The sequence below is a fragment of the Lithobates pipiens genome, unplaced genomic scaffold (genome assembly GCF_037356315.1).
Source record: "Lithobates pipiens isolate NorthernLeopardFrog02 unplaced genomic scaffold, aLitPip1_a1.2 Scaffold_8, whole genome shotgun sequence".
Taxonomy (NCBI): domain Eukaryota; kingdom Metazoa; phylum Chordata; class Amphibia; order Anura; family Ranidae; genus Lithobates; species Lithobates pipiens.
In genome coordinates, this window is record NW_027507903.1 from 440557320 (window position 1) to 440584118 (window position 26799).

At 44.3% G+C, this 26799-nt stretch overlaps 1 protein-coding gene across 2 annotated transcripts in view; it reads right to left on the bottom strand.

Annotated features, from left to right (window-relative positions):
- LOC143960046 (protein NDNF-like) overlaps positions 1-26799 on the bottom strand; it is an 83161-nt gene that overhangs the window by 36216 nt on the left and 20146 nt on the right. Inside the window, exons 2-3 of one of the 2 annotated variants that reach the window (XM_077468317.1) lie at positions 14751-14944; positions 447-547 (exon numbers count right to left, since the gene is read on the bottom strand). In XM_077468317.1, coding sequence (XP_077324443.1) covers positions 447-547; positions 14751-14920 — 271 coding nt within the window. In that variant the 5' untranslated portion in view covers positions 14921-14944. Of the gene's footprint in view, positions 1-446; positions 548-14750; positions 14945-26799 lie in introns of those variants that run through there. The other variant, XM_077468318.1, reaches the window with a different exon arrangement.

Sequence of the window (26799 nt, forward strand, 5' to 3'; positions counted from 1 at the left end):
CCACCAACCTAACAAAATTTTGTGTTGAAGATCAATATACACTGTATACTGTCATAATTTTAAAGATATAACAATTATGCTCTGTAGTAGGTTCTGTTGGCTTGACAAATTATGTAAATTGCATTGAAAATTCTTTATTAGAATCAACTAATTAAAGTTATGTGATGGATTTGGCTTGGCCCTTGCATCCCACAATGCAATATCTCTTTACAGGTCAAGGGAGTTTTAGCTTGGAATCATTGTCAATATTGGGTTCTATTTAAGGTAAGTGTTTACTGTAGGTACCTTGTCCCTTTTAGTAGACCAGAATTTTTTTTTTTATTACTTGACCATAGTGTTTGATCTGCCTTTTTTTGCCTAAATCCTGCTGTTCCTCACCAAACTATAAAATATAAGTTTCTCCTTTGCAGTCCTCTACTACATTATCTGTACGGTTATCTTCATACCATGAGCAGTTAGGAAATCCAGTGTCCACAGGATTGGCGATTCACAAGGTGTCACTCTTATAATCACCGTGCTTTGACTTCTGTTCACGTTAAAGTAATATCTGTGAAAAAGACATACCCCGAATTGACAATAGTGCCAAACATCACAACCAAAGTTTCAAATACACAGTGAAATTTTCCCAAAAAAATCCCAAAAAGACAGAGTGAATGAATGAATGAATGAAATATCATTAATCTATATCCTCGAACATTAAAAGGATTTTTGGGGGTGTAAGGGGAGAAAGAAGAAAACATAGCATTGCAGTAGAGGGAAAGCCTTTTCCATTGGCAACCAAGAGGGATAATTTTACCAGATGCTTCTCAAAAGGACCCCCCACAGCCTCATTAACTAGTCTCTGAACTCCTGGACCGCACTCCCTTCTTCTTCTGCCTATCTCTAGAAACCTCCTCTGGCTGGCGTAGGTTTTTACTAGGCCATAGAAGTGGTACCACCCACTAGTGTAATCAGTGTACACCCTCTTGACAACGAAGTCACTAATATAGAGAGCTGGCAACACTGGGAACACTTTAAGGGAAATTAGCAGCATCCCATTAATGATTTCCCTACATTAAAGTTTCTTACTGGACCCTCTTGTGGGTAAGGAATGTGCCGTACACTTTCTCTGCCTATGTGAAGTGGAGGGACTACAGCCTACACATTCCAGAACATTCTGAACCACAAGGAGTATGTGCTAGTGGCAAAGAGCAGGGCTTAACACTAGGGATGAGCCAAACACCCCCGGTTCGGTTCGCACCAGAACATGCGAACAGGCAAAATTTGTGCGAACATGTGAACACTTTTAAAGTCTATGGAACACAAACATAAAAAATCAAAAGTGCTAATTTTAAAGGCTTATATGCAAGTTATTGCCATAAAAAGTATATGGGGACCCACATAGTGCCCCAGAGAACATGTATCAATGCAAAAAAAAGGTTTTAAAACAACCATTTTTTTCAGGAGCAGCGTTTTAAATAATGCTTAAAGTGAAACAGCGGATCTTTCCTCTGTGTTTTGCAGTCCCGCAGCAAAATTACATTTCTAAAGGGAAAAATGTAATTTAAAATTGCTTGCGGCTGTAATGTATTAATGTATTGTCAGCTCCCGGCAATATAGCTAAAAAAATGTAAAAAACAGCACGCGGTTCCCCCCCCCCCCCAGTCCATAAGAGGGGGGGTCTGGTATGGATATTAAGAGGAACTCCATGCCAAAATGTAAAAAAAAATCCATACCAGGCCCTTCAGGCCCCCCCTCCGGACCGTACCAGGCTGCATGACCTCAACATGGAGAGGGTACTTTGGGGTCCCCCTGTGACAGTTGTTGTATAGGCAAGGGCAGGGCCACCCAGTGACGTAAATGGGTGACCCTGTCCCCACTCTAGCGTCACATGATCTCAAAAGGGGCGGGTCACCTAGTTATGTCACCAGGTGGCCCTGCTCTTGCCTATATAACAGCTGTCACAGATGCCTACCATCAAGGCAGAGCTTTTTTTTTTCTATTTTTCGGGTCTGTCGGCGCCGTGATTGAAGATGGATGCACATCGCAGGACACATTTTTTTTATATAGGAATTGTCCAAAACCTAACAATATCCGGTCTCAAACTGGCGGCCCTCCAGCTGTTGTGGAACTACAAGTACCATCATGCCTGTGGGAGTCATGCCTGTAACTGTCAGCCTTGCAATGCCTCATGGGACTTGTTTAGACAGGCCTCCCACACTCAGAGTGTAATGTGTACGGCCGGGTTAAATTGCAGGCCTTGAGCACTAGTTCAGGACTATATGAATAGTAAAAGTAATAATAGGACTAAATACAGATGGTACCGCTGATTCTATTTAATGAGACCAGGAGATCCAGCTGTGAATACTGCTTTAGTCAGCTGTGCACTCATTCTATTTTCTATAGAGTAATGTTTAGTACACATTATAAGAAAATCAGATGAAAAATAAGACTTTTGGAGTGATCGTACGGTAATCTGATCGCTTGTACACAGTTTGAGGGCCGATTATGACAATTCATGCAAAATTAACCGAAGGGACAAGCACGTTTAACTTTTTCTCATAAAATACCAGAACAAATGATTTAAGTTTTAACCAGTACAGTATTCGTCCGAAAAAAATCGAGTGACCAAGACTGCACATTCTAGGAAACGAAAGAATCCATTACAACACAATACAATACATTATATTTGTTTCGTAATTTCAGTAACCTCTTTATTTTCCATATGAGACTAGCATGCAAAAAAAAAAAAATGATTGTTTGTCTAATATTCTAATTGTGTGTACGAGGCTTAAGGCTTATGTCAAACTTGCAAACCTGTGACTGTAAAGTTGACAAGTGACAGGATCGCTCTGCAGGACAGGGCATTGCAGAGGAATACTAGCTTACCTGCACAAGTAGTGTTGATGTCTCCTGTTGCTGGCAAGTTGTGTATACATTTCAGCTTGAGCTATTGATCTCTATAAATAACTTGCTTTTAACAACTAAGGGGATATTGGGAAATGTGAAAAGTGCCTAACTCCCCACCTGCTGGCTTCCAATGAGAATTTCAGAGAAGGCTGCTGTCACTCTTCAATGTTTTTATGTAATACAAAAGCCCAAAATTCCATGAAAACTTTTTTTTTTTTTTTTTTTAAATAAAGTGGGGAACTTTTGTCAGATTTTTACTACAAGTTCTGACATCACTGGGGTGATTTGTTTTATGCCTGTAACACCTAGACAAGAAATCAGGGGAATCAGGGTCCACCAAAAAATGTAATGTTGTTGCTGTCTTTTAATGAGATTTCCCATCGCTTTTTGTCCCCCTGATTCTCATCACTATGACAGGAAGTGAGGACAGATTTCTCCAATGGGGAAACAGACAGCAATACACACCTACATGTAAAAGCAGTTTACTTTAAATTATTTAAAGCCCTGGCCATAAGAAAATAAGGACAATATGTACCTACACACAAACACACCTTTCAATTTCTCCTGCAGAGCTATTTGGCTTTTCATTACACCTCTGGGCGTGTTGCAGTGTTGGCCAGAAAATGGTGACTTGGCTATTTTTCACCTATTTGTTTGAAGTAGGTTACTTGGAACACGTGAGTAAACTTTGTCCTAACACAGCCTTGTCAGTGAACTTATCACAGACAAACATCATTCTTATGTGTAACATGGGGCACAGCACAGTTGTAAAGCTTTTCTTTATACATTATATTTTCAAAACTGAAAACTTTATACCTGAATACTAGATATTGCATGGACATCTGCAGTTCAGTTTGCCTCTTCCTGTCATAATATTCCTAGCATTGGCTTTATGTAATGGTGTAAATGGGGGGCATTGTTTACTGGTGTTGTTGTGTAGCCATGCTGGGTTACATGTTTTCCGCATCTACAGCCATATGGTAAGGGAACACCTGTACACTTTAACCTGATCCTGCCTGGCGTAAATTGGCCCACTATACTCAGTGAGGTGCTAAGGGCACAGGGTCCTCTCACGCCACCCAACAGCCCTTCCATGACCTCCTCATGCCTTACAGGCCCAAGCAGCAGCCCATCCAGCAAACGTTTTGTTTCCAGAGGATGTTTCAAATAATTATGAGGTTAGGAGAAGCTAGATTCCATACGTGCAACAACACCTTACTAAAACACAGTTCATGCACATAGTTTCACATTTCAGGAGTTTGAACAGTGATGGCACATTCCTTCAGTTGTAAACAATAACAGCAGATTAGAGAACCAAGTCAAGGAGTACCCAATATCTTTAGGGGTTTAAGGCAAGTGAGTAGTCCTGCAACTTTTCTTCTAAGCTCCCAGAAGCTAGATCCTCAAAATTTTAGTCTTTGCTGCCTTAGATCTTGCACTGCTTCCCATGGCCAACTGGCACAGATGAACTCCCACCAGACTATTTATACAGAGCCCTCTACCCAGAATGCCCCATGCTGGCATGGGCAGGTCTGGCACTTCCTTGTAACCTATGATACAACCAACTCACTACTCTGGGGTCCTCTGGAAGCTACCTAGACATCTATCCTGCCTACTCTTCACTACAGGATTCACAACCCAAATAAGGCAATATGGTATGAACTGAGAAGGTCCTCTCATGACCCCTCTGGCACCACCGCAGCAGGCTCTGCGTCCTATACTGCAATTCTTCTAAACCCCAGTCCTCACGTACCCACAACAAGTCGTGTTTTCAGGCTTTCCAATTATTTTGCACATGTGATTTGATCAGTTTCACTGTCTTAGTAATTACCACAGGCGTTATATCTGAGGGAGATCCGGAAAACATGACCTGTTGTGGGTACTTGAGGACTGGAGTTGAGAAACATTGCCCTACTGGCTCTTCCTCCAAACATCCAGCATGGCGAACAGAGACCTTTTACAGAGATAGCAATAATGCAGCTCTCTTCAAATGCTAACGGGGTCTCCCTCTGGCTGTCTGCCAGTGGTGGTGTCGAGACAAATTGTGCATCCTCTGGACCACTTCTGTAAGGTGATCCCTGCAGTGGTCCATTGTATTCTGAAGTTCAGCTTGGGCAGTAGGAACCTTTCAGTGATCACAACCCTCTCTGGCTTAGGAAAGATATCCCACAGCTCTCCTGGGAACAGCAAGGAAGGGTAGGGTACAGCTGTTGGTACCTCTGTTCTCCACAACAAGAGTTTATTTATCCTGTCCCTGCAACAGTAGCTTGTGCAGATTCCTCCAATCCAACCACTGCCAAAGATGAGAGCTCAGCCATCTGAGCAATGAGCCCACAGTGTCACATCAGGCAATAGGCGTATGCCAGCTGGGCACACAGTATCCCCAGGGCAGGACTTACCATTGGGCTTGACTGGGCTCAAGCCCATGGGCCCCACCCAATAGGGGGCCCCACCGAGATACATAGCCGAGTGTACTCGGCTCCACTCCGTTCACAGTCACAGCAAGTCCCGCCCTTTGATGGATATAACACAGGGACTGGGCGTGACCGTGAGCCAAGCTGAGTACACACGGCTACTCTCAGCGCCGCTCGGGACTGCCGAGAGGACCCGAGAGGACCTGCCGCCATATTTAAACTTCAAGACTGCAATGACACTGGGGCAAGGCTGCAAATGACAAGGCTACACTGACAAGGCTGCAGATGGATGGACAAGGCTGCAGATGGGCACTGATAAGGCTGCATTGATGGGCATTTAAATGTTAGTTTTTTTCCTTAAACTTCCCTCCTAAAAATTTTTGTCCTTAAAATTCCCTCCTAAACTTGGGGTGCATGTTATACACCGGCACGTGTTATACCCCGATAAATACAATAATGTATAGAAGGTAGGGACCGAAAGTGACTAAAGCCCAGGGGCCCCCACCACCCTAAGTCCTGCTCTGAGTATCCCCCCTGTGCCTGTGCCCTCCAGCCAGTAGAAATGGAGTTTAGAGTTTAAATCTGTAGACGATTCAGCCAGTATGGACACCACCTTTTTGCACATGCTGCTGGCTATTATTGGGCTCCCTCAGTCTTAATTCCACCCAGTGGGGAGTGATGCTTAAAGCCTCCTTTTTTAACCCAAGGCCCTTATGCCAGATTGGCAGTTTGTATTATTCCAACTTTGAGCAGTTAACCCATTGGACAAGCCTACAGACTTCCTGGAGTGTTAAGCATTCACCTTGCTCTTCAGTAGACCAAGTTCTTCTCTGGTGATCCAGTCTAGAATTCAGCTTCATCCCTCCCAGGCAACACCTCTGGCCAACCAGTGCAAGCTTCAGGCCCCAGCCTCCAACCTACCCTTCTCAGGAACATATGTCCGCCCTAGGCAGCAGATCTGGGAGGTTTATGCTGGAAAGTTAGAATTGGGAGGTGGGGGATGCAGGATTGGTGCTAAGAGGGTGAAATGAATTTGGGGGAAAGATTTGCGCTGATTTTGGTGGGTGAGAGGAATTGTGTTGGGGATTTGTGCTGGGATATGGGAGCAGATTAGTGCTAGGAGGTGGATTGGAGGAGAGAGGATTTATGCTGGGGGATGGGGAAGGATTTTTGTTAAGAGGGGGATATGGAGGGGTGATTTGTGCTGGGGGGAGAAGTTTTGGGGGAAGAGAGGATTTGTGCTAAGAGAGTGAAGTTGGGGGCAGATTCGTGGCTGGGAGGACCTGCTCGTCTGAGCTATAGGCTCTGCTAGGAGGACGGTGCCCAGTGCCAGCTCTATGGAAACGGGAGAGCGGCACTTAGTCTTAGGAGGCTGATGATGCTCCTTGCGCCAGCTTTCTGAGGGGGCCTTGCTTCTCATCACGGCCGAACAGGAAGTGGGACCTGAGACCCGATTGGCCAGGGAGACCTAAGACTCCCTGGCCAATCGGATCTCAGGACCCGCTTCCTGATTGGCTGGAAGAAGAAGCAGGAAGACATTAGCGAATATTAATTTGCTAATGTCACACAACTGGGTGGGCTCAGGGCGCAGTGCTCTGTGCCCCAAGCCCACCTTTTTTGAAGCTAATTAGAGCCTCAGGCTCTAATCACGTACTTAAAAAAAAAAAAATGGAAGTCCTTGTGTCTGGCACTCTACATGTAGATTAGGGGCCAGGCGCATGGATTAGGGGGGCACTCCCCTGCATTTACTATATCTGGTCTCCAACAGTACACAGAACATGAAAATGCTATTATTTTAGTATATATAAGTGGCTAAGTACCATTTCTCATCAGCATTATCTAGGAGTCTTATGACTTCTATCAGTGTCTGGTTAAAGCTTGTAGGGAGAGTTTTCATTCTCCTCTGACCGTCCTATTAGGCTGCATGACCCCTGAGCCTCTGTCTGGACAGTGCTGATCACATGCACCTTCCTAAGAAAAAAAAAACTCTCCAGCAATACACAGCAAACTGAGCATGTGCAGAGTGATGCCAAAGACTCTGTCTTATCAGGAGATAGATTGGGGACAGTGGAAGAAGGTTAGGATTAGAGAAGACAGACTCAAACAACCTTTTTGCACAATGCAGAGGATTAACCACTTAGGTTCCACAGTGAGTATAATAAGCATACTTTACTGCGTATACAGACTGATTTTACTGTTGTGGGTTTAGTAATACTTTAAGAATACAGTAAAACTTGAATAGAATATTTTTTTTCCAAGAATTTAGTGTCACCTTAAGCAGCTGAGTTGTTTTTTGCATCAAACTGTTGCAGACCCTGTACAGCAGAGCTCAGACAGAAAAGGAGAGAAGCAGTACAAGGAACCAATACAATCATTACAAAGAGCATGCTGATAGGAGGAGAAAGCAGAGAGCGTAACAAAGTCTGCTACTTTTGCTTCACTGTCCAGTCCCATGGCGGAGGTGGAGAGGAGACCTGTACATAATAATTAACTCCAATAGAGTAAGAAAAGGTATTCTGTCCTGCCAAATGGAGCTGTACGGTGTGGCAGAGCTCTGGAAATTTAGGACTGGATAACAAAAATACAAATACTTTAGTCAGTAAAACAGCTCCCTTATATGTATTTCATTTATGTATTTAGATGTTTGCCTGAAGTTCTTCCTTCCTTTACAGAATTATTTGGAATGTGAATTCCAGAGCATGGCGGGGATCAGTGAGTAATTCGGTGATCGGTCTATAGCTGTCTGCACTATCACTGTAAGGACAGACGCAGAATAGCCATATTAGTCATTTCAGTCACACTACCCAGTGTAAGGTGATGTAAGGACAAAAGAGAATTATTACTCCTGAGATTTATCCAGTAAAGAAAAAACACAGATGACACAATAATCCTGACCTAGAGGAGTTTATTTCAGGTAAAACCACTGAAGTTTCCTTTTTTTTTAAGTATCTGTGCTTCCTTTTATTGTAATGTATTACCTCTACAGCCAGGGCTGCTGCACACAGGCCAAAAATAACAAAGAAGACTCATAATGGGTGCTTAGTGGGTACATGGTCAATATGGGGGGCTTCTATCTTCCGTAGTGATTACTGGGGCTTTTTAGACCCCAATAAGACTATTTATGACCTGTATTGGGTAAAATTTTGAGGCTGACATTTCTAACCTACATCTGAAAATGCTAGTTTATTTATTTTTGGTACTTCTATACTGTAGTGCCATCAATTTACATATTTATATTGAACATTCAGGTGAGCCCCTGCACCCAAGGAGCTTACATTCTAAGGTCCCTAACTCACATTCAAACAAGGGGTCAATTAACCTACCAGCATGTCTTTGGAGTGTGAGGGGACCTGCAAACTTCAGGCAGGTAGTGTCAGTGCCACTGTTTGGATTTAAACCAACAACCTTAGTGCAGAACTTTTTGGGGCACATTTGTGCATGTGCCATTATGTTGGCACCCAAGGAGCCACCATACTAGGTGGACTGAAGTTCCACTTTAAAGAAAGCTATGGCCATGGCATCCAATTCAAAATAATCCTCCAGAGCCCACTCCTAAAATATACATCCCAACTTTTTGAGATGGGAATGGGGGACACCTATCAGCAAAAGTATGGGAACACACCACCTACCACGCCCCCCTTAAATGAGAATTGTGCAAAAAAAACAGATTGGTTAAATCCACAAGTGCTTTTTTTTACCACTACTATTCCTTTATATTGGCTTTTGGAATTTATAACTGCAGCAATTTAGAAATCAGATGAAAGGTTTAGTGCTGGGAAACACTTTTTGATGGCTAAAAAGTGCATTTTATATACAACTATATAGATCAGACCAAAATGAGAGACAAATGAGGAGGAATAATGGACAGAGGGACATTGCTCCAAATCAGGGACAGTCCTTCAAAATCAGGGACAGTTGGGATCTCTGCCTAAAAGCAGAATTAAACCTTTGGCCTCACCAAAGCTTTGGAAATAATGTGAAGGTATGCAAAGCATATTTGCACATTATGGCAAGTGACTTGAAGTTTGAACATTATTTGAAGTGACCTCCTCCAGTGTTACAATATCCACAATGTCATTTCTGGCATGTCCACTTTCTTCTGATTTTCTTCTAGGTTCAGGCGTCTTTGGCCATCTTGCTTATCCAGTCAAGGATAAAGTAACTATCCCGCATAGAAGGTCCCTCATGTGTACAATTCAGAAAAACCTAATTACAGGAGGAAACATTTTAGGGCCTCTTCTACCTAAAATATCTCTCTGCTAACAGTTTTTAACTTTCAAAGTTTAGTTCCACCCAGTGAAATAACTGGTCTCATGACATCTGTAGTACTTAAGCCCAGATACCCGGTAACCTTTCCCATAACCCGAACACCACTCCACTATTAACAAACGACTAGACAAGGTGTGAAGTAAATGGCCAGCCGGCCTTTTATTAATAATATATAAAGTTCAATAAATAACGTCTTTAACTTTTTTAACCGTCACTTCAAAATCTTTTAAATAGGTCATGAATAGGAGGAAACAACCAACCACTGGTCACTGTGAACAACTCCTTGAACTTTGAACTCTTGCCTCCAGTCGGAAACCCCGGACTCGGAGGTCGTACCCAACCTGTCACAGTGATTTACCCTTTTTTAACCCTTTCGGGTTAACCCCTCTTGACCCCGAAGTACAATAACCACTCCCATCCCATGGATGGGTACAACATGTTCCAAACATGTACCTCTCCTTCTCCTCTTCCAGTGACCCAAAAGACTGCCTGGCCTTGGGAACTTATTAATCAACCCCATCCCCTAAACCATACAGGGCGGGTGGGTGGGAATCGTTTCTTCCACAGCTCAGACTGATGTCACTTCCTTTTTTCTTTTCCCTATACTGTTGCCTGAGCATCGCCCAGCCCCTTGTAACCACTCCCCTTTCCGTAAAGCGCTGACAACAACCATTTAAAGCGGCGACTGTGCAGTCCAGCACTGTTATGCCGTCCCTGTGCTTATACTTTTTTGTCTCTTGCTCTGGGACTCTCTTGAGATACACAGAGGGGAAACAAATCTTACGTAAATTGTACCTAGTTATCTGCAGTCTTCTCTTCTCTACATCTGTTCAAAGTGCTAAATGTATACAGCTTGTCTGAGAGTTCACAAAAAAAGGGGGTGGAGAGCTGAAGTTACACTCTGCAGAGCTCATTGGAGATAAGGGACACACCCTCCTTCACACAGGTCACAGGAACAGAACTGAGGCTGTCAATCAGCTGGAGATCCCTCCCCTGTCACCACTTTTCCCTTGGTGTCAGGAAAATTTGTCAGAGGGGATTCATGCTGATAGCAGAGGAAGGAAGCAGCAGACAGAAATGACACTTAGTACTCTTAATTGACACAAATACACTATAGAAGGATATGCGTTGTTCATATTTCATGTCTGAGGTTAACAACCATGTTAGATAAAAAAAATAGACCTGCCATGTCTAATCTCTAAGTTGCCTGACCATTTTCTGATTTACTGACTCAAAAGCAGCATGTACCTATTGAAGTCACAGGAAAGTGAGAAACGCTGATCTGCATTTTTGTTCCAGGTCAGCAAGTTCAAAAGTGCTGAAAGGTTTGAATCAACAAAAGCCAGGCAACCAGAATCTTCAGAAGGTGAGCACAGCAACAGCAGTTTATGTCATCTTATGCCACGCACACACGATCGGACTTTCCAGCGGGAAATGTTGGATGTGAGCTTGTTGGCGGTAAGTCCGACCGTGTGTATGCTTCATCGGACATTTGTTGTCGGACTTTCCGCCGACTAATGTTGGCTAGCAGGTTCTCAATTTTTCCGCCAACAAATGTTTGTTGTCGGACTTTCTGATCGTGTGTACACAAGTCCGTCGCACAAAAGTCCACCTATGCTCAGAATCAAGGACAAGCCGGAAGGGCACGGTCTTGTAAAACTAGCGTTCTTAATGGAGATATCACGTACGTCTTGTACGTCACTACGTTTGTAATTGTTGGCCAACATTTGTTTGACCAAGACAAGTTGGAACCAACGCCCTTCGAACAAAAATCCACAGCTTTGTTGTCGGAAAGTCCGATCGTGTGTAGGGGGCATAGGGGTTTCTTTAAGCTTGTAGGCACCTATTATCATGGTTTTTTTTTTTAACAAAAAGGGTTGGTCTTTATTAGAAAGAGAGCAAATAATTGACAAGTAGTACACAGTAACGGTACATATCGCAAATGCAGAGCACATCACACAACAGAATGAATAGCCAGAGATTCAACCATCTTACTAATATCGGGTTCACCCACCACAGATGGAAGACAGGAGAAAAAAGGGGGGGGGGGAAGAGAGAAAGGGGATGGAGGAGAAGGAAGAGGGGGGGCAGCAGTAGGGGAGAAGAAAAGGTGGGGGAAGAAAAGAGGGAGGGGAGAGGTGAGATAGGGGGATAGGTATCTAGCGTACCTCTCCCATCCGGGAGGTAGGAAAATGAGGATCAATGTCTGTTAATCCATTGAGCCCACCCACGGTTGCCACACCCGTGTAACTTTCTGGGGGCATCCTCTGCTGGCATAAGTCAATTTATACATTGGCAACACGTCATCAATAGCCTTTTCCCAGGCTCTCCTTGTAGGCGGGAGAGGCGAGATCTATTTAATAAGAATTTGCTTTTTGGCATAAAAGAGCAATAGCGAGATCAATGTTTTGGTGTGTCTGGGCCTTTGCACGTCATCATGAATAGCCAAAAGAGCCAGCTCAGCTGTTAATGGGACACTCAACTGAAGCCGTTCATTAATGCAGTCCATAACCGCAGACCAGTACTGCGATATGCGCGGGCATGTCCAGAACATATGTAGGAAAGAGCCCTCAGAGGAACGACATCTGGGGTAGAGTGGGGATCTGTCATGAAAGACTCTGTGCAGCCTCTGAGGCGTGAAGTGTACCCTGTGTAAAATCTTTGTTTGTATCAACCTATCTTTAGAAGATATTAGCAGCCTGATACTCCCCTCTAAGCAGTCCTCCCAGTCTTCTCTATCTAAATTTGGAATGTCTCCTCTCCATTTTTCCCCATAAAGTTTCCAATCTAGGAGATGCGTTATTAATCAGCACTAAGTATAATGCAGAGAGGGGTTTCCTAAATGAATCCTGAGCTAATAGGTCCTCGAGTGCATCCAGTTCAAGAGATGGTGGTTCCCGAAACTGTGCTCTAAAGGCATGCCGCAACTGCCAATGCCGAAAGAGCATGCTACCAGGCACAGCATGCCTCCCAACCAACTCCCGGAAAGGGACAAGAGTCCCATTGCAAATGACATCCCCCAGGGTCCTAATACCATACCTGATCCACAGCTGCGGGTCCGGGGTGGTTCTGAAGTGGGGAAGTAACGGGTTTCCCCACAAGGGGCAACGGGGGGACCACCTATTAGGGCCTGCGAAGCGCTTCACAGCGGCCTCCCAGATCTGTATCACGGATCTGGTGGGGCCCACCAGAGCACGGCGATGTGTGGATCCAGAGTGTACCATACTGCTCAGCTCCACTAGGGGACCAACCATAGCTGCCTCTAGGTGAACTGCAGCATTCCCCCTGTGCCCAACAAGCCACCACCGTACCGTGACTAGCACGGCCGCCCAGTAATACAGCAACAGGTTAGGCATTGCCAGCCCTCCCCCGCTGACCGGCAGCTGTAGAGTAGCCCTGGCCAATCTAGGGGGGGAGCCCTGCCATAGAAAACTTCCCAAGTATCCCTCCAGTTCTCTGAAAAGAGTCCGGGGTAACCGCACTGGGCAGTTGCGAAAGAAATAAAGAAATTTAGGCAGATAGACCATTTTAATAATGCTGATACGTCCCAATAAATTCAAAGGGAGAGAGGTCCATTTGGCACAATGATCCTTCATTTGCTGTATCAGGGGGCGGACATTCAGATGTTGGTATGACTGGAGGTCCCTTGTTACTTTAATGCCCAGGTAAGTAAACTCCTCAACCCACCGCAACGACAGCCGAGGCGCCAGACCCGCCTCCCGTTCATCCAATGGGAAGAGCACCGACTTTGAACAGTTAATCCGTATACCCGAAAACCTCCACAACTCGTCAAATATCTCAAGGGCAGACTGTAGAGATGCCTCCGCATCCTGCAAATATAGTAAGGCATCGTCCGCGTATAGGGAGATTTTCTCCTCCAGAGGGCCCACCTTAAGTCCGACTATCTGTTCGGACTGCCTGACCAGAGCCGCCAGCGGCTCCAGAGCTAAGGCGAAAAGGCTAGGAGACAGTGGGCATCCTTGTCAGGTGCCCCTCTGAAGGAGAAAGGATCCCGTGAGGGAGTCATTCACTCTAATTCTCGCCCTCGGGGCTCTGTACAACATCTGTAGCCACTGGAGAAACCTAGGACCCATCCCAAACTTATGCAATACCTGCCAGAGGAACCTCTACTCTACTGAGTCGAAAGCCTTCTCTGCGTCCAGAGAGGCTATGACTCTCTTACCCCCGTTCGTGTGACGGGCAGACAGATTCAAAAAAAGCCGGCGGATGTTAACATCGGTGCCCTTACCCGGCATAAACCCGGTTTGGTCCGTATGTATCAAATCCTCAATGACCCCCCGCAAGCGAAGGGCCAGAATTTAGGCCAGCAGTTTAGCGTCTGCGTTTATCAAGGCGATAGGCCGATACGACGCACACTCCTCCGGGTCCTTACCAGGCTTAGGCACCAAGACCACCACCGCTTCAGCTAGTGAATCTGGGAGCGCGTCCGCTTCCAAGCTCTTGTGAACTAGGGATGTAAATCTAGGGGCTAAGTATTCTTGATAAACAGAGTACAGTTCAACGGGTATGCCATCAGGCCCCGGGGCTTTCCCCGAGTGCATAGTACCTAGAGCTTCCTGTACCTCCTCCAGAGTGATATCCCTGTCGAGTTCGGCACGCTGGTCCGGATCCAAGACAGGGAGCTCAATCTGTTCTAAATATTGAGCAAGTTGCGAGTCATCGTAAGTCACCCTAGAGGAATACAGTGCCTGATAGAACTCCAGAAATCTCTCCGCAATCTCTGGAGGCGAAGTCAGGAGTCCACCCGACCGATCCCTCACCTGGGCAATATGGGTGACACCGCGCTGGCCCTTGGCCAACCACGCAAGCAGTCTCCCATTTTTGTCCCTGAACTCGAACACCCTTTGGGCACTCTCGACCATAGATTTGTGGGTGAGATCAACTCTAAGTAACCTATTATCATGTTTAGCGGTCAGGTCATGTTGGGGCTTAGTGCTCTGTGTCTGTAGATTGTACACACTCATTCATACATCTCTTTATCAGCTTACAAACAATGTCAGATGTGATGGATCACTTGTTTGAACTTCTGAAATCACTCAGTAGTCATGCAATAAACTTTCTCCTATGTCTGGTTTCTGTGGTTAACCTAATCAGCCTAGACCTGGTGTATTTCCTCCATTTCTCATATAAGCATAAATATGTGTATCCAGTTCTTACCTGACGGGCATACCCACAGACAAAAATCCATCCACCTTGTGTCCCATTGGAAGATTCCTCCAGATATCGGACATTTGATTAGAGTCTGGGGGTACCAGGGCTGCCAGGCTGGTAGGACTATGGGATGACAGGTAAATGGACAGAAGTAGCAGTAGAGTCATTTTCTCCATGGTCTCCTCCTGTTCCAGTGTTCCCTATAATGATACATGACATCTGTTAGCAAATGGCTCTTATTGAAAAACTCTTTAAGTACTATCTATAGAAGGATAGTAAAATGCCCTCTAGGAATGGGCTGATTTATACATGTCGAATACAAGAATACAGTGTTTTGTATAGGAGAATAATATGGAAAGTGTTGTCATATATAATGCATACACTAAAATGGAAGAACTTTCATTGCAGGATTGCCCCTAGCCATGGTCTATTGAAGCTATAAAGATGCACTGTGCTTGGTCAGTTATCCTCTGTCCAGCAACAAATTACTAACTGAAAATCATCAAAATAGTAATGTATTGCAAGGATGACAAGTTGCTGTAATGTAGGGCTGCCAAAAAGATTTTTACAATATCACTTTAAGTTTTGAATTCCCATTAGTTTCTTTTCTTTTTGAGTGGTTACCCGGACAATTAAAGTGATTCTAAAGGTTGGGATTATTAAGAAAAACAAAAACAAAAAGAACAAACATGTGATACCTGCTCTGTGTAATGGTTTTGCACAGAGCAGCCCCAATGCTCTTCTTTTTGGTCCACCACCAGTGCTCCTGGCTCCTCTCCCCTGCCAAGTGCTCTTAATAGCTAGCCTGTTTCTATGGGGGTACCCGAGCAGACTTGCTCCTGAGCCGTGCTTCTGTGAATGGACATTGTCCATTCACACACAGAGCATGGCTGGGCTCCTCCCCTGCTCTCTCCTCATTGGCTCTATGGCTGTGATTGACAGCAGCAAGAGCCAATGACTCCCGCTGCTGTATGAGTCAATGAGGAGAGAGAATAAATGTATATATAAGTAAACCTTCCACGCTATCGATATAGCTAATTCTAAGAACACCGTGCTACAAAACGAAATGATACAGGCATGCCCCACTTTTAAGTATGCAATGGGACCAAAGCATGTATGTAAAACGAACATGAACTTAAAATGAAGCAATACCCTTTTTCACTTCTGGGGTGTCAGGGTCTGTAGTGGGGGTGTCAGTGGCGGTAGAGGGGGATCAGGGACTGTAGTGGGGGTGTCAGGTGCTATAGAGGGGGTCAGGGACTGTAGCGAGGTGTCAGGGACTATAGAGGGGGGTCAGGGACTGTAGTGGGGTGTCAGGGGCTGTAGAGGGGGGGACAGGGACTGTAGTGGGGGGTGTCAGGGAGTGTGTTTCCAAGTAGCGGGGAATCTAAACTATCCGTGCACGGATTACACAGCTGCAGCTTTAGCTTGAGAGCCACTTTACATACACCCATGGGTATGTCCGTGTTCGCGAGTGTATGTAAAGTGAGTGTATTTAAAGCGGGAGTAAACCCAGTTTCAAAAAACATTTACATTCCCGGCATGCCGGAAATGCTAACTTTCACATTGGTTGTGCTCTCAACCAAACTTTCAAACCATCCAATGGCTGATGTCATAACTGATGACATGTGCAGCATTATGGCAGTAGAAGAATTATTAGAGGCCAAGATGGCAGCTTCCTTGACTGAAAACGATAGGAGGGTTTACTTCCACTTTAAAGCAGGGTATGCCTGTTTAGGAGGTAGCTAAACACCAGTCTGCATCCAACCACCTGTGCAAATGCAAATAGTATATACTACCTTCAAGGGCACAGCACTCTCCTTCAGCCTAGGTTCACATTGGAGCAATTTGTCATGCAATTTGAGAGATCAAATCACATGACAAGTCGCAGCCTATTGGAGGCAACAGCACTGTTCCAATCGGCGTGACACCGATTTTGTGGCGCCACACCGATTTGCAAAAGTAGTTCCTGCACTACTTTTGCTGATTTCAGTGTGCATGAAGCCACACAGACATCTACCAATTAGCAGCTGAAATTGCGCTGACCTTGCTACTTTGAAATTGCGCTACTTCAAGGGAAGTAGCGCGATTTTAAAGTAGCAACCAGGGCTCAATACCTTAAGTGGATAGATTAATTAATACTTTATATATTAATTAATATATATATATAAATATATATATATATATATATATATATATATATATATATATATATATATATATATGAATTCATCTATGCACTTAATGTATTGAAGGAGAGCGCTGCACCCTTGAAGGTAGTAATAAGGAGAGAGAGAACCGAGAGAGCCGCTGCTCTCATGCACATCACTGGATGGAGATTGGGCTCAGGTAGGTATAAGGAGGGCTGGGGGGAGCTGCACCCATACGATTTTTTACCTTAATGCATGTGCATTAAAGCGGAGGTCCACCCTAAAGTGGACCTTCCGCTCATTGGAATCCTCCCCACCTCCGGCGCCACAATTGGCACCTTTCAGGGGGGAGGGGGGTGCAGGTACCTGTACAGTACAGTTATCTGCACCCACTTCCAGGATAGATATCTGCGGAAAGGGGCGTAGATTCAAGTCCCCCGCTGCCTGCTGGGAAACACACAGATCCCAGAGACAGCTGGACCATCCTTATTGCGCAGCGTGACTCGCGCATGCGCAGTAGGGAACCGGGAAATGAAGCCGAAAGGCTCCACTTCCTGATTCCATACCCAAGATGGCGGCGGCAGCACCCGAGAGACGATCGAGAGATCGGCTTCGGGTGCCGACATCGCGGGCACGCTGGGCGGGTAAGTGTCCTTATTTTAAAAGTCAGCAGCTGCAGTATTTGTAGCTGCTGGCTTTAAAAAAAAAAAAAAAAACGGCGGAACTCCCGGCGGACTCCCGCTTTAAGGTAAAAAAAAAAAAAACCTTCTGCTTTTAGAACCCATTTAAAGACATGGAGTCACAGACAGGAAAAAAAAAAACCTGATAGTGGAGGGGGGGTCTAACCCTTTTTCTCCTGCATTCAAAACTAGATAAAAGTTTGGCTACATACTTCAGCACAGCAGTTGTTTTGTTTCAATTAGCATGTAAAATTGTATCCAAACCTTGTGTCTACATGTAACCACAGTCATCAGCCACACCTGGATGGGAAAGACTAGTAAACTATTTATGGGGCACAAAGGGGTTGATTTCCTAAAGGCAAATAGGCTGTGCACTTTGCAAGAGTTGTTCCACAGCTTAGTAAAGCTCTGTTCACATTGGTGCGATGTGGGAAACCCTGCAAATCCATTGTGGGTTTCCGCATCGCACCTGACCCACATGCAGTTTACACTGCCCTATGCAAACCGCTGGGAGTGTATATAGAAAGTTAATGACACCAGAAGGTCTGTTCGCATATTGCAGTGTGAACTGTCAATTCAGACAGGAATCTGATCGCATGGGTGTGAACATGGGTGTGAAAATTGCAGATCACTGCCATTACTAGTAAATAAATAAATAATAATAAATAATAAATGCCATAAATCTTTCCCATAGTTTGTAGACGCTATAACTTTTGCGCAAACCAATCAATATACGCTTTTTCCAATTTTTTTTTTTTTTACCAAAAATATATAGAAGAATATATATTGGCCTAAACTGATGAAGAAATTTGCTTTTTAAAAACATTTCTGGGGATATTTATTAGAGCAAAAAGTAAAAAATATAGTTTTTTTTTTTAATTGGCGCTTTTTTTGTGTATAGAGCGAAAAATAAAAACCCCAGAGGTGATCAAATAGCACCAAAACAAAGCTCTATTTGTGGGAAAAAAAGGACGCACATTTTGTTTGGGTACATGACTGCGCAATTACCAGTTAAAGCGACGCAGTGCCAGTTCCGGGCTGAAGTGGTTAAGTAAGTTGTCCAGGTTGCAGCCATGTCAAGCTCCAGTCATGTCTCACTCAATCTGACAGGCTGGTTAAAACCCATGACCTGCCCATAAATTAATCGAATCTTGGCCGGTCCCTGCCTACCCATCTATGACCAGCGTAAGTTAAAGATTTTGCAGATGCTAAGTGGAGGAAGAAATACTTTTTGTAAATATTGTAGTGTGATGCATGACTGTGATGTATGACTTGGATGAGTGAGTTTGGGGTGGAGGAACATGACTGGCCTGCACAGAGTCCTGACCTCAACCTGAACACATTTGGGATGAATTAGGCTGGATTCGCACCTATGCATTTTGAGTGCTTTTTGCATTTTGCAGATTTGTACTACAGAACGTGTTCCATAGGAAACCATGTTAAATGGGCTGTAGTGCAAATCTGCAAAATGCAAAAATCACTTAAAATAAATAGGTGTGAATCCAGCCTTAGAGTGGAGATTGCGAGCTAGGTCTTCTTGTCCAACATCAATGCCTGAGCTCACAAATGCACTTGTGGAAGAATCGTCAAAGATTCCCATAGACACACTCCTAAACCTTGTGGACAACCTTCCTATAAGAATTGAAGCTGTTATAGCTGCAAAGGGTGGGCCAACTCAATATTGAACCCTACAGACTAAGACTGGGGTGCCATTAAAGTTCATGTGCGTGTAAAGGCAGGTGTCCCAATACTTTTGGCAATATAGTGTATTTGCAGATGTATGAAAAAAAATGCTGTAGTTAAGACATTTTTTTCTGTCCTGACTACATGGTATGTGCTTGGGGAACTTTTTGAAGTACACATTTTACTGTCCCATCAACTGTCACCAGGATAAACATAGTAATTTGCTACTAGGATTGTAAACTATGCATATTGACATATCTTCATTACCTGGGAGTCTCAAAACATTGCACTCTGTTATGCAAATATCAAGTTTATTTCCTAATGTTGAGCTGAACATCCCCTCTCTTGTATTTTACCAGGCTGAACCAATAGAAGAGCACTGGAGGCAGGGCAAGAGCTTGACCTTATCAAAGTCGCTATTTGATTTTGGGGCTCCCTGCAAAGCTCCAAACTGTTCCACTTCTGCATGTCCTTCAGCAGTCCTTCTTCAGGACCATAATCTCTGTTCCTCTTTCCTGCACTGTGATTCCTTCTTTAAAGCCTGGTTCACACCTATGCATTTTTAGTCTTCAGTTTTGAAAAAACACACTACAGTCCATTTAACACGGTTTCCTATGGATGTACCGTATTTATCGGTGTATAACATGCATCAGCGTATAACACGCACCCCAAGTTTAGGAGGGAATTTTAAGGAAAAAAACTTTTAGGAGGGAAGTTTAAGGAAAAAAAAAAACTTACATTTAAATGCCCATCAATGCAGCCTTATCAGTGTACATCTGCAGCCTTGTCCATCATTGCAGCCTTGTCAGTCAGCCTTTTCAGTTTTTTTTTTTTTTAAATGCTGCCGCCGAGATACAGACCAGGATGTCCTGTGTATCTCGGCAGCGCACGGTAGTTCTCGGCGGCCTCCGCCCACCTTCGGCTCTTCTCGGCAGCTTTCGGCTGCCTTCGGCCGTTCTCTGCAGCTTTCACCCGCCTTTGGCTCTTCTCGGCAGCTTTCGGCTGCCTTTGGCCGTTCTCTGCAGCTTTCGGCCGCCTTTGGCCGTTCTGGGCAGCTTTCGGCTGCCCAGAACGGCCAGAAGCCACCGTGAACGGCAGAAGGAGGCCGGAAGCCGCCAAGTAGAGCCTAAGGCAGGCGAAAGCTGCTGAGAATGGCTGAAAGCTGCCGAGAAGAGTCAAAGGCGGCTGAAAGCCGCCCAGAGGCTCAGAACTGCGGGGGATCGGCGTATAACACGCACCTGCGATTTTCCCGTGCTTTTAAGGGGAAAAAAGTACGTGTTATACGCCGATGAATACGGTAGTTTACATCTGTGCATTTTATGGAAAGAGCCAGGGACCAGCAGGTTGTTTTTTTAGTTCCATAGACATCAGTGGATCAAAAACATGTATTGAAAAATGCAAAATGCACCTGGAATATTCATCAACTGCAATCTGCATAGGTGTGAACCAGGCCTTAGGACCAGGGGTGGACTGACAACTCATGGGGCCCCCGGGCAATAGGAGATTATGGGGCCCCCAGGAAATCTGAGATTATGGGGCCCCATAGTATACACACACACACAGTATACACATACATGTACACACAGTATACACAGACATATTTCTATTGGCTGAGAAGGTACTGGAGAGGTGGGGCAGCTATAATCTCAGGATTTTTAGACCAAAAGAATGTCAGTAAGGCCCCTTTCACACATGCGGACATTATGTCCGCATTTCATCCATCCGTTTGCGGATGAAATACAGACATACATGCATTCCTATGGGATAGCGGGTGTCGGCGGGTGAACATCCGCAGACACCCGATATCGTCCTCCTCCGCAATTGTCCGATTCTGCAGGCGGAGGAAAATCCTATTTTTCTATCCGTCTGCAGAGCAGATCGGATGAACACAGACAGACGGTCCGTGTTCATCTGATCCCCCATAGAGGAGAGCGGAGAGCTGACAGGGCGGTCCCTGCACAGTGTGCAGGGACCGACCTGTTATCCGCTGGCTCAGTGGGGACAACGGAGCGATCTCCGCTGAGCAAGCGGATCATCACGGGGCAGATCATTACTGATCCGTCCCGTGTGAAAGGGGCCTAAGGGATATTTCAGAGACAGATGTAAAAAAAAAAAACACAGATTTTTACATACTGTTCCTGGTTTTACTGAGGCTTGCAACCCTGATGGGGCCCCCTAGTGGCCCGGGGCCCTCGTGCAGTGCCCGAGTGGCTGAATGGTCAGTCCGCCCCTGCTTAGGACTGATGTTTGTTCTATTCTAAAAAGGGTTTACAAAGTGTTAATAATACTGCTAGCTTTATTGTCCAGCCGATAACCACTTTACTACATTCTCTGAATCTACAGTATAAAGACCATTAACGATGATGCAAAGGACAAGCAGAATGCAAGAGGAAACTTTTTGTTTTCTGGTCACTTAACCACTTCTAGACCACCCACCGCAGATATACCTGGCTCCGGGAACCGAACAGGTATGTGTAAGTATGTATGTAAGTATGTAAGTGGGTCCTGCATGAGATACAAGGTGGATCCCCGTTCTGACGGGACAATATGGAGATCTGCTGTTCCTAGTGATCAGGAACAGCGATCTCTGTGTTGTCCCAGTAAGTCCATCCCCCACACAGTTAAAACCCAGGTTAACCCCTTGAACGCCCCCTAGTGTTAACCCCTTCCCTACCATTTATACATTGATCAGTGCCTTTTTTTTTTGCGCTGATCACTGTAATAAAGTCACTGGTCCCCAAAAAGTGTCACACCAGAGAAAACAATAAAAAAAATATGCAATTATAAATATATAAGGGGTACATATAGTGAACTTGGTATTGAGTTATTCACTTTACAGCCAACACTGAGGACAAGGGGGCACTCTTTATGTCTATAGGTAAAGAGATTTCATCTCCAAATACTGAAAGGTTTCTTCACAGTAATGTCCTGTACATGCGATTGGAAATTCCGCCAGCAAAAGTCAGATGAGAGCTTTGATTGGAAAATGCGACCGTCTGTATGCTCCATCTGACTTTTGCTGGCGGGATTTCAGCCAGCAAAAGATTGAGAGCATGTTCTAAATTTTTGGGTCAGAAAAGTTCCGATCGTCTGTACAAATTCTGACACGCAAAGTTCCTATGCATGCTCAGAAACAATTTGACGCATGCTCGGAAGCATTGGACTTAATTTTCTCGGCTCGTCGTAGTGTTTTATGTCACCGCGTTCTTGGCGGCCAAAAGTTCCGAGAACTTTTGTGTGACCGTGTGTATGCAAGACAGATTGAGCGGAATCTCATCGGAATTCCGGCGGAAAAACCATCATAGCTTTTTCTGACCAAAATTCAGATCGTGTGTACGCAGCATAAGAGCTGTGAAAATGTGGAATAGATTCCCTCCAGAGGTGGTTATGGCCTGCTCAGTAGATTGCTTTAAGAAAGGCCTGGATTGTTTCCTAAATGTACATAATATAACTGGGTACTAACATTTATAGGTAAAATTGATTCAGGGAAAATCCGATTGCCTCTCTGGGATCAAGAAGGAATTTTTTCCCCTGCTGTAGCAAATTGGATCCTGCTTTTCTGGGGGCTTTTTCCCTTCCTCTGGATCAACTGTGGGTATAGGATTGGGTATATGGGATTGTATGATATTTTTTTTTTTTTTTTTATGGTTGAACTAGATGGACTTGTGTCTTTTTTCAACCTGACTAATTATATATATTATAAGTAACTATGTAAAAGTCCTAAATCTATCCCATAGTTTGTTGACGCTATAACTTTTGCTCAAACCAATCAATATACACTTAGATTGTGATTTTTTTTTTTTTACCAAAAATATGTAGAAGAATACATATTGGCCTAAACTGGTGAATACTTTTTTTGTATATATATAGTTTTTTGGGATATGTATTATAGTAGAAAGTAAAAAATATTGTTTTCTTTTTTTTGCTTCTGTTTTATTAATCCTGTGGATCTGTGCTTTCTGGACGTCTCCTGCTGCTACTTGATTATGTGCCCTCTATTTATTGGAACAACAGTTACAGGAACATTTATGATATCCTCTAACAAGATGGCCTTCTCTACACCCTTTATCAGTTCAAGCAGTAGAAAAGTCCACTTTGTGATTCTTACCTACAGGTAAGCTTCACGGTAGGTAAAATGAATATCTCCTAAATGTGCACTGTTTAGGAGATATTTGCTCTTTTGGCAGCCGCTAATGTAACCGGCGCATGTGTTCTGAAGGAATAGCATACCTATGCTGTTCCTTCAGAGCATTGTGCCGTGGCCACGTCTCCCACTTGCATGCATGGGAAGGACATCATCGCGGCTCAGCCATTCAAGCTGCCACAATCCACAAACCCAGAAGGAAGACCAGGTTAAGATGGAAGCCCTGTGTCTGTGTCCCGACTTCTGAATGAATGGAAACAAGCAAACATTCATTGATGGGCACTGGTAGGCTGCATTGATGGGCACTGATGAGGCTGCATTTGATGGGCGCTAGTGAGGCTGCATTGATGGATGCTGGTAGGCTGCATTGATGGGCGCTGGTGGGCTGCATTTGATGGGCACTTCATTAAAAAGGTGGGGTATACATGGGCAGGGCAAAGGGGGTGGAGTCAGGGGTGGAGCCAAGGGGAGCAGAAAAATGATGTTTCGCCTAGGGTGTCCAAAAATCCTTGCACCAGCCCTGGGCAAACCAATAAGTAGTGGTTCAAAGGCAAACCAGTAAGTAGTGAGGGTTTCAAAGGAAAACCAATATGTGCTAAGGAGTTCAAAGGCAAACCAGTACGCAGCAAGGGATTCAAAGGGAAACCAGCATATCAGCAGTCATGGTGGATCATTGTAGTTTGCAATATTTGAGCAAGCCATTCACCTTATTATATAATGAGACAATTTTGTGTCATGTAATTTACATACATATATATATATATATATATATATATATATATATATATATATATATATATATATATATATATATGTTAGAATTATTAAAGAATAGTATATAATATAGAATACATGAAAATTAGCACCCCAGCCATCCTATATGCAATGCAAAGCAGATCTTGCCAGATACTAATAACAAATTCAGTACTGGTCCAATGTTTCTATAGCTGTAGATACGCATGTGCGTGCGCAGTGTGTGTGTTTGTGTACATATGTTTTGGTATATCTATGTCCAAACATTCTGATATAATAAATCAGTAGCAATGGCCTGCAAACATATTGCAGATACTGTGATAAATGTTCTTGCTCGGGTTTGTCATAATAGCATCATTTTCATTTCAATGCGACTTTCTGTTGTGCTGCTATAGTTACAGTTGCCATAGCAACCCACTGATAATCGAAGGCCCGTGCCATCAGTCAGTAGTGTGATACAAGCCTCTAGATAAGAACGTTGAAAAATATTCTCTTGCTAGGTATGCATTGTGCTTTTCAGCCATTTGGTTGTTAATTTGCATTTTTGCAACCTGCTTTGAAGCTCAGGTGTGACAGGGGACGACCTGCCAATTCCCAGCCCCACCCCTGAGCCATTACACCCTCACTGGCCCTGTTGAAACTTGCAAAAGTGGATCATTAAGGGTTAGCTTACAATTTTATATTTATCTGTAATAAAAAATTTATGAAAGCATCAGTCCTCTCCAATTGGATATTAGGTAGACCTGGATATTTTTGGGTAGATGCTGATAGGCTGAATCACCCACTTGATATCTCTCTGGGATTGTGTTATTCTGATTCTAGATCTTAATGGATTAATGCAAGTCTGTTAGTTGTATTAAAAGGCACAGTTCGACTTTTAAAGTTCGCTCTTTGAAGCTTGCAGAGCATTTGCAATCACAATCAGTGCAACATGGGTGTCCATTAGGGTTGCCACCTGTCCAGGATTCACCCGGACAGTTCAGGTTTGGAACCATGTGTCAGGGTTTAAAGCCACCTGAAACCTGGACACATTATTCAGACAGGAATGTGGCTCAGAATAGGGCCAGACAGGAGGGAGAGGGGGCACCATGTGTGTCGCATTTCTATTTTCTTTGGAGTGCCGAAAGGTGTGCCAGGTCTGTTACAATCCTATAGTGCAGTGGTCTTCAAACTGCAGCCCCTTGCTTGCTTTTATCCAGCCCTTGGGCCACTATTTCATTCACTGATACCAACAATGGAGTATGATTCCTCCCACTGACACTAATGATTGGGCACAAATCTTCCAAATTACAGAAAAAATAGGGCACAATTTCTCTCAATGATACCAGCAATGAGGGCCAATGACATCAATGAAGGGGCACAATTCCTCCAACTGATACCAATGATGGGGCACAATTCCTCCCACTGGGACCAATGATGGGGCACAGTTCCTTCCACTGAGAACAATGATGGGGCACAATTGCTCCCACTGGGACCAATGATGGGGCACAATTACTTCCATTGAAACAAACAATAGGGCATTTTTCCCACTGACATCTGGATACTTTCTACTCCCAATGGCCACAGTCTGGCCCCCCTAAAGTCTGAAGCACAGTAAACTGGCTCTTTGTTTAGAAAGTTTGGAGACCCCTGCTATAGTGTATACCAAAAAAAAAAAATTACTGTGCGCTGCTAAAGTGTTCGGGTTTGGCTTGAAGAAAAAGTGGCAACCCTAGTGACCATTGGACTACAAGTGTGGTGACCTAACCTCACTTATGGCCCTTTTAGATCTGTAGGTCCCTCTGACGTGGTGATAGATGAAATTTGTAGTATTTAAATTCTCAGGTCTTTGTGGATGGATGACGCAGCTGTTGGGTTTGGGAATATGACCATGTTTCATTTATAATGTTTTTAACTAACAATAATGCCAAGAAATCCTCCAGTTCATTTCTGTGTGGAGAGCCCATGGATACTGCTTGTACACTATAAAAACAACGAAGCTGTGCTTTGCCCATGAACGGCAAAGCACAGGTTAACGTACATGCCATTAATGTTGCTCATTCCCCTTCATTCCAAGCAAATGTGTTGATGCTTGGCAACTGGCTGCTAATGCACTAGAGCTATAACATGGGGGCTAGAAGAAAGTCCTCAGCCCTGCATCAGCACCAACTGAAATCTGACTCAGGACTTGCACAGGGCATTTCTCCTCATTATTGGAGAAAGAAACTAAAGTGGAACTTTAGGCTCCACAATGAAAATGGGAGCCAATGCAGGACTTTTAATGCAAAAGAGACATGCTTTGTCTTTTCTGCATTAAAGCTACTTACCTGTCTGTCCGCCCTTGTACAGTAAGCTGCGTAAGTGCAGCTCACTGCACACACTTGGCAATGTTGAATCTGATGGAACTCCCATGCATGTGCAGGAGTGACATTGTCTCAGCCTGGTCAATGACAGCAGCTGGCAATCGAGACCTGGAAGCTGGCCACTCGAACAAGTCAGTGGCCAGCAGTGAGTTTCCTGGAACGGCACATCACTAGATTCAAGGTGAGTATAGTTCCGCTAAGCTGGGATCAACTTTGAGGTTGATCTTTGGAGAAATTCAAAAACTACCCTTGCATTGGGGTTTCCCTCATGCTGTTAGGGTTAAATGCTTGTTTTTGTCTAGG